This window comes from Phascolarctos cinereus, unplaced genomic scaffold, assembly GCF_003287225.1.
Source record: "Phascolarctos cinereus isolate Bilbo 61053 unplaced genomic scaffold, phaCin_HiC Scaffold_2;HRSCAF=192, whole genome shotgun sequence".
NCBI lineage: Eukaryota > Metazoa > Chordata > Mammalia > Diprotodontia > Phascolarctidae > Phascolarctos > Phascolarctos cinereus.
This window is the reverse complement of record NW_027555625.1, coordinates 285005580-285018213: the sequence shown is the minus strand read 5'-3', so window position 1 is coordinate 285018213 and position 12634 is coordinate 285005580. Positions and strand designations below refer to the sequence as shown.

General features: G+C 40.7%; 1 protein-coding gene across 2 annotated transcripts in view; it reads right to left on the bottom strand.

Annotated features, from left to right (window-relative positions):
* Positions 1-4644, bottom strand: part of NETO2 (neuropilin and tolloid like 2) — a 37792-nt gene extending 33148 nt beyond the window's left edge. For both annotated transcript variants that reach the window (XM_020985107.2, XM_020985108.2), the window contains exon 1: positions 4105-4644. In XM_020985107.2, coding sequence (XP_020840766.1) covers positions 4105-4138 — 34 coding nt within the window. In that variant the 5' untranslated portion in view covers positions 4139-4644. The remainder of the gene's footprint in view (positions 1-4104) is intronic.
* Between the last annotated feature and the right edge of the window lie 7990 nt (positions 4645-12634).

Sequence of the window (12634 nt, the reverse complement as noted above, 5' to 3'; positions counted from 1 at the left end):
TTTTCTGAAAAATCTGACAGCCTCCTCGTCAAACCCAAACCACTGTAGGAAATTAAAAGTGCTCCTGAGAAGACAGTTGTGCATGTCTTCTACTGTAATTGCCACAGATTCTTCCTCAGACACCCTTAGTCAAGAGTGGACTACCTTCTCATTATTGTGATAACAAATCATATTTTAGAGAACATTTGCCTCTATTTTCCTTCAATGTCCAGCTTTAAATTTTCTGTCAAATCACAGAAGTTATATATAAATGAATTTGTTAGTTATTTTGAATGGGAAGAAAAGTTGAGGTTTTAGATTAATCTCTTTCCTGCTCTTGTTACCTATAGCATAACAATGTTAACAGGTCATCTTTCAACCAAGGCAACCAGGATTGTATACACCAGGGTCTAGTGCAGTGCATTGCAAATTTCAGGCCCTTAGTAAATGATTATTTAATTGAAGCTGTATCCCAACAATTTTATTTTAGGTATTGCTCTTATATAGCTGATTTACTCTTCTGAGTCATTGTGACAGGTTAAGCTTTTCTTTTTTTAAATAAGGTTTAAGGTTGTAGAATAAAAGTTTATTGTCTATCACATTCCAGAGTAGGTGTGTGTTTTTTAATAGTGCCAATGAAAAGTTGTTTTTCCTCTGTAACATCAATATCACAAATGCAACTAAAATTCTATAACTTGAAATCTAGAATTTGGCTGACTTGCTATGTTTGGTGGAAATCTACTGAAGCATACATGGACTACTAGGACAAGAAAGTAGCAGAGGTGGGATATGAACTCAGGCCCTCTGACTCTAAACTCAGGGTTCTTTCTACTTTATCCTACAGCCTATATTAAGTAAAAATGGATAATTAAAAGAAATAACAAGTATGATACCTGATAATGATTCCCCTTTTTCTAGTGGCCCAAGAGGACAGAGTGCATTGGCACAAGGTAAAAGCATCGCTGACATATGGAAAAGTAAAACAGATAGCATTATAGAAAACCTAACAATTTTTTTTTTGGTTGGGGGGACTGAATTTTATTTTCTGGTAATATTTCCTGATATTTACAAGGAATACCATTGCCACATTAGGTTTTGCCGAATGGAATGTGTGCATGTATGTATGTATATATACATTGCACATATATAGATATGTATGTACACATATGCCCATTCAGCTATATACATACATACAGATGTGTAAACATATACATGTGTATATATACACACATGTGTAAACACACACATATAACATGCCTAGAAAATGAGCATAACAAATCAACTACTATCCCATCAAATTCTATCTTATCTTGTGCCACTTCTAATTTTCCAGGCCAATGATTTAACTCTTTATCTAATGTTTTATTATTAATGTAAATTAATAGTAGTTATTAATCCTGTTTTAATCTTTCAAGGGCTTGTCCCATGCTGCCTTAAAAGGACTATTGTGCCTCTTAATTACCTTAAGATGATTATCAAAAGACATTGTTGAAATTAATCTATCCCTAAATTTGTAAAGAATAAATTCACAGCCTCTATTATAAAAAGAAGACAAATAAATTATAACATTATTTAATACATAACGTCTACTTAAATTAATAAGAAATTAAGCATGTTTTAAAACTATGGACTCAAATTACAAGTGATTATTCTATTTATTATAGCTAGAGCACAATAAGAAATAGTTCAAAATCTAGGGAGTGGAAATGAACATATGGTTTATATGCTCTCAGATTTCTTAAAATCTGATCCTGGAAGATAAGTAAATATTCATTGTCCAAAAAGTCTTGCTTGTTGATTTATTGCAAACTGCTTGTGCAAGAAGAAATCAAATGGAATTATTTAAATTTGGTAAAGAGATTTCAATTGTTAATTTAGGAAACTTTTAGGTAACTAAATTATTGACTACATTAAAACACTGAATTTGTTAATTATTCAATATCAATTTGACAAAAGTTTTGCTAATTCAAAGGTCATTAATTGAAAATTTATCATGTTTTCATTACAAACTAACTTTTATCTCACTGTGACCTGACTAGGAAAAAAAAATCCTCCTAATTTGGCTCAAGCTTCTGATGGAAACAGAGACTGATGAAAACATTGATATAATGCTCAAGTTTTCCATGAAATGTAAAAAGGTTACAACAGTGTAAGGCCAAATCCACTTTTTTACTTGAAGTAGGGGGACAGCGAAACCCTTTGTTTCCTTGTGCTGTTTTCCTCTGAGAATTAGAAAGAAATTCATAAGCAACTTTGAGGAACAACCTTAATTATTAAAAAAAACCAAACACATAACACAGACCCTTTACCTCTTGGAAAATTCGAAATAACTATGTTTTGTCTAAGTGTACTAGTTTTGACAAGGAGACTATTTTAATTCTAATTATCAGAAATGAGGAAGACAACCAAACAGCAACAGCTTTGTGTTATAAGATCTCACTCAAAATATAGGCAGGAATATCACTTTGTGAAACTGAGATGGCATCCATGGAAAAGTCCAGTGTAAAAGACTGAAAGAAGCCATACTCCCCAGAGACATTGTACCTCATTAGAAAACGGGTCAGCATTGGCTGAGCTCCACTTCAGGAAAGCCTGCAGTGGTGTCGCAGCCTCCCAACTCTCCTCCTCTATCACTATTACTACCACCACCATCAAGGAGTATTATTGTGATTAGAGACACGAAAAGGAAGGGCAAAGAAACACAAATAAGAAACCCCTAATACTTTGAAGTGTAACCAGTTTCTCTAATGTTATATATCTTGTAAGCCACAAGTGACAATAAATAGGACTTGGGTTTTAAATTAGTCTTAGAAAATGTTATTGTCTATCAGTTGTGCATGGCTTTCATCAACATACGACACTCAGAATTGAGAAGCAGAGGATTGAAAATTAAAAGCTCTACAGGTTTGACTTTGCATATTTTGCTTCTGGCTGGAAGTAAAACACACGAGCATTTTACACACAAATATAAGAACATTCTGAATACTATGAATTTAGAACATCAGTGCCATGTTCTAGACCTCAGCTAGGAAGCTTACTTTTTTTTTTGAATGACTTATCTATGTACCAAAGTAGTGCTATGGAAATGTTTTTCTTAAAGAAAATTACTTAGAATTGTGTTTATTAGTTTTGCTCTAGATAAGAAATGACCATAGAAAAAATACATATACGTATTGCACTTGATTTTATAACAAATACCATGTGTTAAGTACAGAATTACTTTGATAGTATGAATACAGACAACACAAAGAAAAGTGATCTGAAAGGCACATCAACAACCAGAATAAATGGATTACTGAGACACGTATTCCTAGCATTTTTGTATATTCAAATGAGAAATCTCATGAAAATCAAAAACATTGAAATGAGTTTTAAAAACTCACTTCTTAATGGTAAATCATGGAATGACAGACATCCAATCAATAATCTAGTTTTCCTCAAAATAACCTTTTTCTAGACTAGGAGTTCAAAAATTATTGCTTTTAAATTACACTGGGACACTTTGGTACAAGCAGTTTTAAAGAAGAAAACATTTTAGGTTTTTGGAGGTGCCGCTACAGCAGCTTAAGTGCATTTCACTCAGGGTAGCTTCAGCGGCGCCGCTCTGGGCATCGTTTCTGGCTGCACTAGGAGTGACAAAGGCGGCTTGCAGCAGCAGCAGCGGCGGCGGCGGCAGCAGCAGCAGCAGCAGCAGCAGAGGCAGGGAAGGAGGAAAGGAGAGCGAGGGGGAGCTTAGTCGAAAGTCTCGGTCCGCGGAGCCGGCCGCCGCCGTCCCTTCCTTAGGCAAACGACCCAGGACAAGGAGAGAGCAGCCGGCATCCAGTGCTCCCCCGAGCGGGGACAAGTGCGCGCTGAGGAGAAGCGGAGATGGGCGCAGAGCTCGGGCGCTCCAGGGCCACGGAAGCAAGCCCGGAGTCGGGGTCTGGGAAAGGGCAGCGGAGGACCCGGGGTCCAGGCAGAGACAGGTGCTGCCAGGCGGGGCGCGGGCTAGGGAAGCAGCGGCTCCTGTTCCCGGACGGGTCCGCTAGACCCTGGACAGCTCCGGCGGCCAGCGGCTGGGCCCCGGCCCAGCCCGGCCCGCAGGGGGCGCCGTTTCCCGCCCGGGAGAGGCGGGCTGGCTCTTACCTTTGAGGACGCAGCAGAGCTTCTCCAGGGCCATATTCCCAGTCGAGCCCCAGTGCCGACACCCGGGCTAAAAAGGGGACGAGGGGAGGGCGTTGGGGGAGAAGGCGTCTCACGGCCCGGCCCGGCGGCAGCCCCGTGCTTTCCCCATTTGCCGGGCGGAGCCGTTCCCCAAGTCCTCAGGTTCGCGGACCAGCCATGCCTGGGCTCCCCGGCAGGTTAGGGGACTGCCGGAGCCCCTCGACGGGCGTCACCTCCCGCTCCGCGACGTTCAGTCCCATCGACCAGAAGAGCTGATTCCTAGAGTCGGGGAGTGGCTACAAGGGGGTAAGCCGGAGGAGGCTAAGAGCTCCCGTAGGTCCCAGGAAGCGTCAGTTCAATGCAGGTCCTACTCGGGCATTAGGACTCCCTGGAGCTTCTCCTTACTCAGCAGCCGCTCGGGCTGGAATGAAGTGGCGGTCACCCCGAGCCCAGGCTCTTTTAAGAGGTGAGCGCGAGCGCCGCGTGCCGGCTATGCCACCTCTGCGCATGAGTCCTTCCCCCTCTCTCCTCTCCCCTCCGCTTCCCCCTCCCCTAACCACTTCTGGTCTCCTCTGTGAATTCCCCCTCCCCTCCAACCGCCTTCCGAGCCCGAGCGCTCCTCTCCAGGCAAATAAAGCCTTTCAGCGCCTCGCGCCTAGCCAGCCGTTAGCTTATTATCCTCCCTCCCTCCAGCCCCCTCCTCTCTCCTCCACCCCCGCCTATCCCACCGAGTTGCGTGCGTGCGTGCGTGTATGTTTGTGTGTGTGAGTGTGTATGTACACGTTAGATGGGAGAGGGGAGCCGGGGGTGGGGGGAGTCGTCTTCCCTCACGCTCCTTCGCGCCTCGTGCGGCTGACCGTTAGTACTGGGAGGTGAGCGTGGGGGAGGGGTGATCTCCCGTCACGCGCCCTCCTCTGGCTCTGGGCGCCGCAGGGTTAAGGGCAGCCCGGCAAAGTCGCTGCCTCGGCCGTCGCGGCCCGGAGAGCCGACCCCAGAGCCAGCTTCCCCGCGGGCGCCGCGTTCTCCTCTCCTCAGCGCTTCGACTCCACTGGTCGGACAGCTCCTTATGAGGGACCGGGGCAGAGCAGGGCCCGGGCTCCGGCGGAGGCAACTCAGAGCATTCCCGGCTCACCGGAGTCACAGCCGCGTCTCCCCCCAGCCCCGCCCCCGCCACGGAGAAGCGGCCGTCAGCCTCAGGCCCTGGGGAAAAGCCCCGTCCGGTGGCGGGCCGGCCCGGCCCCACGCTCCCAGCCTTCTTCCCTCGCCTCGCCGGTCAGTCTGACCTCCGAGCCGCCGGCCGGACTCCCCCCGCCTCCCCCGGGAGCCTCTGCAGGATTTGGCGGGTCCAGGCTAATTTCTGGGGACTCCCGGATGCCAGAGCAGCACTAAAGGACTTCGGTGTCTATGCCGTTATCTAGGTTCTCAAAACAAGGGCAAAACTTTCCCCATTCATCTCTAGTTTCATGAAAGTCCCCAATGGCCAAGAATTCCCCGAGAGAAAAAGCAAAACTGAGCAAACCCGGGAGCATGCATTATATACATTCAAGACCTCAATTTCCGTCTTGTAAGGCAAATTCTGGCTCCTGGCTCTTGCCGGTTCAGCCTCAGACAACATAATATGATGTTGGATGGATCACTCAGAATTGAATCGTAGGATGTAGGAGCTGGAAGAGACCTTAAAGATCATTTTGTCTCTGGTGCAACCCCTACGTTTTATTGAGGCCGAAAGATTAAGTGGCTAATCCAAGGTCACAAAGAAAACAGAACTGAATTGAATTTAGGTCCTCTGATTCAAATCTGCTCCTACACTTTTTACTTATTTTTCACTGTTAGCATAGGGATGGGGACTGGACCTGTGATTTCACTGATAGTTTCCAAATATGCATACAAACTATTCAGTATTAAGTAACGTTCTTACAAACAGGCTTGTTTTTTATATTTTAAGTAAAGCAGGCTAAGTCTCTAGCATAAATAGCAAAGCGTTTCCAAGGGTGGCAGGCTGGTTTAGCTTTACCCCAAATGGACAGAATGTATTCAGGTCAACTGATAGGTTTCTGGGATACTTACACAAATCCGAAGAATGTTACCAATGAATCATTTTCCTTCTCGAAGATTCCCTGCTAAGTATTTATTGCTGCTAGGTGGTATTGAGTACAAAGGAGGGAAAAGACCAGATTTCAGCTCACAGGGAATCTACAATATAGTTGGGCCACTGAGACACCTATCAAATAATTAGTGAATAAGCCGCATTATGTTCAAGACTACTGTCTTACTAGAGAATAGAATCAGGGTCAAAGATCTAGAGATGAAAGTGATCTTAGAAGTAATGTCTAAAACTTTAGTTTTACAAATGAGGAAACCGAAGTCCAGTCAGTGATTAGTGAATTGCCCAAAGTCATACATGTAGTAAAATATGCATTATTGTTTGGGTCTAGAAATACCTGTAAAAGGCATTAAAAATAAAGCTATCACTTGGGTGGACATCATCCAAAGAGGTGTGACATGAACTGAGTAAAACTTAAAAGATAAGTGTAAAAGTAGGAGAGAGAGCATCTGGGTAGGACGCAAAAACCCGGAGTAAAGAAACAGAGGTTACAATGAGGTATTTTTGCAGCACAATATGATGACCAATCTGATTGGAATGAATGATATGTGTTGGAATACCAACAGATTGAGGTGAACTGAAAGCACATTGCTGGCACAAGGGATGGTCTGTGCAAAGACACTGAGTTGGGTATGAAATACCAAATTTGGAGAATGGCAAATAGAACAGGTTAGCTGGAATATAGGGTACATGGAGGGAAGTAAGGTTAAAAAAAACTAGAAAGGTAAGATGATGCTACATTGTAAAGCGGTTTGAAAACTAAGCTGAGGTGTTTGTATATAAATAGGGAGCCATTGCGTTTTGTAGAGCAGGGCACTGACACTTTCAGATATACAGTACTCCAGGAAGGTTAAATATTTTGTCTGTTGTGAAGGCTGTATTAGAAAGAGGTGGCTAGAAACAATGAGACTAATTAGAATTCTGCACTTGTCTCTGCAAGAGGTAATAAGGGCGTAATGGCTATATGAAAGGAGAGAAAGGGATGGATGCAAATTATGGGATGGGAGTAAAATCAACACTTGGTAACTGATTTAGGAATGAGGAAGAGGGAAAAGTTGAGGATAACTTAAAATGTAAAAATGCCAGTATTGGAAGAAGGATGCTGATACTCTCAATATAGTTGGGGGGTGGATTTGTGGTAAAAGATAATGAAGTTTGTTTGGGATATGTTGAGTTAAGGATACCTACAGCAGGAGAATGCTGATAGCGGGAGGAAAACCAGAAGATATCATTGACACTATAACACAGGGAAGAGATAGTAGTCAGGAGGAAGAGGTGGGTAGGTTCAACAGTTTCTCATGATTCAGAAAGGTTAAGAAGGGTGAGGACTGAAGAAAGGCCATTGGATTTAACAATGAGGAGATTTTGGGTTATTTTGAAGAAAGTTTCAGTTGAGTAATGAAGTCAAAACAGATTATGAGGGGTTCAGAAGTGATGAGGAGACAAAGTGGAAGCATTTTCCCTCACCAAGTGTTCAATTTTAAGAAAATAGAAGAAAAAGGACAATAGCCTATGGCAAGGTCAGGTGAAGGTTATTTAAGAATGGCTACCTGGTGGTTTTTGTAGGCTTCAGGGAAGGAGGAGCCAGTAGCAAGGGAGAGAATGAGAGAGTGAAGATTAGAGAGAGTCAGCTGGTCTGATGGGGTCAAGAGTACAAAGTAGATGGATTGGCCTTGACAAAAAAAAAAACAGCCAACTCTTCATCAGGGACTAGCAAAAGAGGAAATAATGGAGAGTGATATTGAATGGGTTATAAGGTCTAGAATGATCGGAAACTAACTCGGGACTGATAGCCTTCACTTTGTTGATAAAAATAGGCTGTGCCCTCTGCTGAGAGAAAAAGGGATCTGATAGTTTAGGAAAATTGGGAAATGAATAATTGAAATGTATGTATTAAACTATATAAAAAGTACTGGAGATGCAGATAGAAAAACAAGATGTTCTCTGTTCTTGAGGAAATTATATTCTCACAGCAAGAGATGACATGTAGAGCAGGTTTCAGATGCAAGTTAAGTGTAAAGGACTTATGTCATTGGTGTGTAGTGGCAAAACAGATGGTAATATATCTTTCTTTAATGTACCTGATATTGAGCCATTTGAGAGAAGATGTTTGGAATTGCCACCGTATGAGAAGTAAGATGTGGTCAATTAGGGAAGAATAAAAGGATTTCTGTGCAGCATCAATGGCCCAGTAGTGATTAGATAATATGAATTTATAGTGGGCCCAGTTGGCATGGTTGTGCAACTTCCTCCAATAGTGTTCAGCAGCATTCAGTTAGGAGTAGAGAAGGTGGATGGTGGGGTAACCCAGGGTTGGTTATGGTTTGGGAAAACATGAATAGTGATAGAACAAAGGAGCAAGAGATTCAAACTTAGAGGCTATAGGGTCAAATTCACTAAAGACAAAAAGTAAGAAAGCAGGAGACTTATCTAGAATGGAATGGCTGGTGGTCATAGTGAGGATCAAGAATATATTTGGAAGTAAGGCAAAGGTAGAGATGGAAGGGATAAGTGGTCATGGTCAGAGAGAAATTTGAGGTTTAGATCATGGATATAGAACACTGGTGATGATGATGGTGAGCTCAATCTGTACAGTGTCTAGAATGTAGTAAGCAACTGCTTATTGGTTGATTGATTTTACATTTTTTTTAAAATCTAGGTTGCTTGATGAGTTCCTTGTGCTTCTAAATTTGTTTATTTAGACACTTCTTCCTTTCCATCTTCTTCACAAATCCCTCTCTATCTTTACTATTTCTCTATAATTGAGAACTTCTCATCCCTCCTATAACATGATGGTTTCTTATAGAATTTTGTTCCATGGTGTTCTTTCTTTGAACACTTTGATATTTGTTCTCCCAAACTCTAGAGTCTGTATCAACCAGTGCTTGACTTTCCTATCTGTATCACAAGTTCCAAGTTTTGGTGGTTGCTTCTCAAGGTTCTCATCATTTCCACTGCAGCAATCATTTCCTTCTTGTTGAGAATAAGAAGTTTCCCTTATTGATTACTCCACCTTTTGAAGGATGAAATTTCATTACAGTATGTCAAGATATTATTAGCTATTCCCCTTTGGCCAGAAAGACCTTGTGTGCTCCAGCACATATCCAGATAATTGAAGCCTTTCTTTACTTTTATAGCATAATTTCATGCCGAGAATGTGATTTGTTTCCTAAATTACTTATGTATTTCTCTTTCTAGCTAAGTGGTCTCTGAAGGCAGTATTGATTCTGTTTGTGACTCTGCTAGTCTTCAACCAAATATTTTCTATCATGTTCATACTTTCTGATTCCTGAATTTCCTCACATAATAACTGATATTCATATGCTTTATATCTGTTATCTCATTTGAGACTCACAATGATTCTGTGAGGGAGTATTATTCTCTCCTATCTCCTTTATAAATAAGGAAATTGAGGCTCAGAGAGTTTAAGATGTAGTCCAGAAATCCAAATCTCTTTTTCAGATACCAACTTCTTAACCAGTTGTTCATATTGCACATCTGCATCCTCCCCCCCCACCCAAAGCTCTTGCTTTGATTGGCAGCAGTGATGAAAACACCACCTGTGCTCCTAAATTCTTCAGTTTCCTGCCTTAAACATCCTAATTTTTTTGTAATATTTTCTAGATTCCTCCTGACAGTGTCATTTGTCATCAGCACTTCGGAATGAAAATAATTAATGTTAATTAAATTAAAAAATGAGTTTACAAAACAAGAGGCAGAAATATGTTGGATTTCATTTCATTGCCATTTATACTCTTGCATGTTGTATTCTACTAGGGTTTATTCTAAAAGTTAGTGTTTTGATGCCATTATTCCTTGACCACCATCATAGCCTTCAAAAGCCAAAGAGTAGCATTGAAAAAAACCATAGATTTATGTAAGAACTTTACATCTAGTTCTGACTGGTAGCTATGGGAGACAGGCAGGAGGAAACATGTCAAAATTCTAACTTCTAGAAATGCACAACTTATTCAGCATATCATCTCCCCTCTCCTTTGACCTCCAAAAACATTGATGTACGCAAAATATATTACAGTAAAATAGAATGGGATTCTAAAAATTTTTATTGCATTATGATGTACAAATTACAACTCCAATGATAATGACAACAGAACCAGAAAATATCTTCTTTCTATATGAGTTTCATTGGTTATTATATAGATAAAGATTTTTTTTGTGGGAAAAAGGCAGAAAATTCCAGTTCTTTTCATGTCACTATTCAGAATTATTGCTGCATTAGTAGAGACAAAAGAGGTAATTCTTATGGATTAGCCCCCAAAGACCTAAGAGCAACAAAAAGTATTTCAATAATTCTGTCACTTATTTTCTGAATTTCTGGTTAGGTCTTGTTTAATATTCAATAAGGTTGTTAATAACATTGTTTACCATGAGCACTTTTATGTAAAAACTATATAAATTCTCAGCAAACCTTATAGTAATCTAACTCTATTGAAATGATTTGGAGAACCAAATTTCTAACTGAAATTATATTGAGACTAAAATTAGTAAGGGTTATCAATTATAATTTGGATTGATAAGTATACAGTCCTGTTGGTAAAATGTCTGTTTCACACTTGAGCATATTTACTTGGTTCTTTTTTATTTTATAATTCTTGTTATTTAAGTACTTAGAAGCACATATGTGTGTATATGTGTATATATTGCTTCCATCTTGCTATCCCAACCTGTGTGATGCTCTTCCATGTCCTTCTGTAAATCCTGCACAGAGGAGTCACACAACACACTTGAGACCTTTAGTCCGTTTACTATTGTAAGAGTACCAATATGACATTCAGACTGTCTACCTTTTGTCTCTAATAATTTTTGTCATATGAATAGTCCATCTCTTTCAGTTTCACACATCTTTAATGATGCCATTCACTATATACTTTTCAAACTTATTGTTTTTCACAGTATGCTACAACCTGCTTAAAACCACATGAACTTTTCCATTGTCCTTTAATCATTTGCTCAAAAACGTTCATTTCTTTAATGCTGATATTTTCCTGGTAATGCTTTATAGAGGAGGAGGGGATATGCCAGTCTTCAGAAGGTGAGACAAAGAAAGGCAAAAGTACAAGGAGGATGTATATTTATGTCAGTCAGTCAACAACATTAAACACTTAATATGTGCCAGGCATTGTATTAATGTGTGCGATAATATGTAGATAGGTTTGTACACAGTATAGACTGGGTAGAAGGAAGGTAACCTAAGGGGGGAAGGCTCAAGTGACTGGGGAGACTGGGAAGGCTTCCTGTACAAAGTATTATTTAAGCTGAATCTTAGAAGAAGCCAGAGTTGTTAAGAGGCAGAGATCAGGAGGGAGAACATTTCAGATATGGGGCACAATTAGTGCAAAGGAATGGAGCTGGGAGTTGGAGTGCTATGTAGGAGGAACTGGAAGTAGGTTTGATAGTGTTAGACTATAGAGGGAATGGAGAGTGGAAATGTAGGAAAGGGCCATATTGTGAAGAGTCTTAAGTGCCAAACAGAAAACTTCATATTTGATGCTGGAGATATTAGAGATCTTGCAGTTTATTGAGCAAGGCAGTAGGGTGATGTGGGTCTGACTTAAACTTAAGGAAAATCACTTTGGCAGCTGTGTAGAGGATGTAATAGAGTAAAGAAAGACTTTAGGCAGAGAAACCAGTTAGAAGGCTGTAGTCCTGGCAAGAAGTAATGAGGGCCTGGACTGGATTATATGAAAGGAAAAGAGAGGCAGTATATGAATTATATGGCAAGGATAGAAATGAATAAGATTTGGCATAGTTGGGGTTGTGAAAAGGAGTCAAAGATATTGACCTAGGTGCCTAGGAGAATAGAGAATACCCTCAACAGTAATAGAGAAGTTTAGAAGAGGGCAGGAGTGTGCTGTAGCCAACTTGTACTGGCTTACAATAACTGATTAAGTTTTTTTAGTGTGATCATTTGCACTTTGGAAATGGGTGAACACTATAAATCATGGCTTGATTTATTGTTTTATTAGTTATCTAGACTTAAAGCGATGGAGAAAATGTTAATAATGCAGATTAAACTTAAATATATTATGCATACATTTTTTTCTTCTGGAGAACATGCCTCTGGAAGAGTGGAATATTTGGGGGAATTGTATTTTGAACATGTTACATCTGGATGCCTGTAGTCTAGTTCGAAATGTCTAACAAGCATTTGGAGGTATGGAACTGGCATTCAGAAGAGAAGACTAGGGCTGGATATGTAGATTGAGGAATTATCTGCATAGAAAGGATAATGGAGCTAATCAGAACACCAAATGAAATGGAAGAGAGAAGACAGAACCTTGAATGAAGGAAGTCTATAATTAGGGCAAATGACAGGGATAAAAATCTAATAAAGGAGACTGAGAAAGAGAGATCAGACAGGTAGAATGAGAATTGACAGCAGTGTCA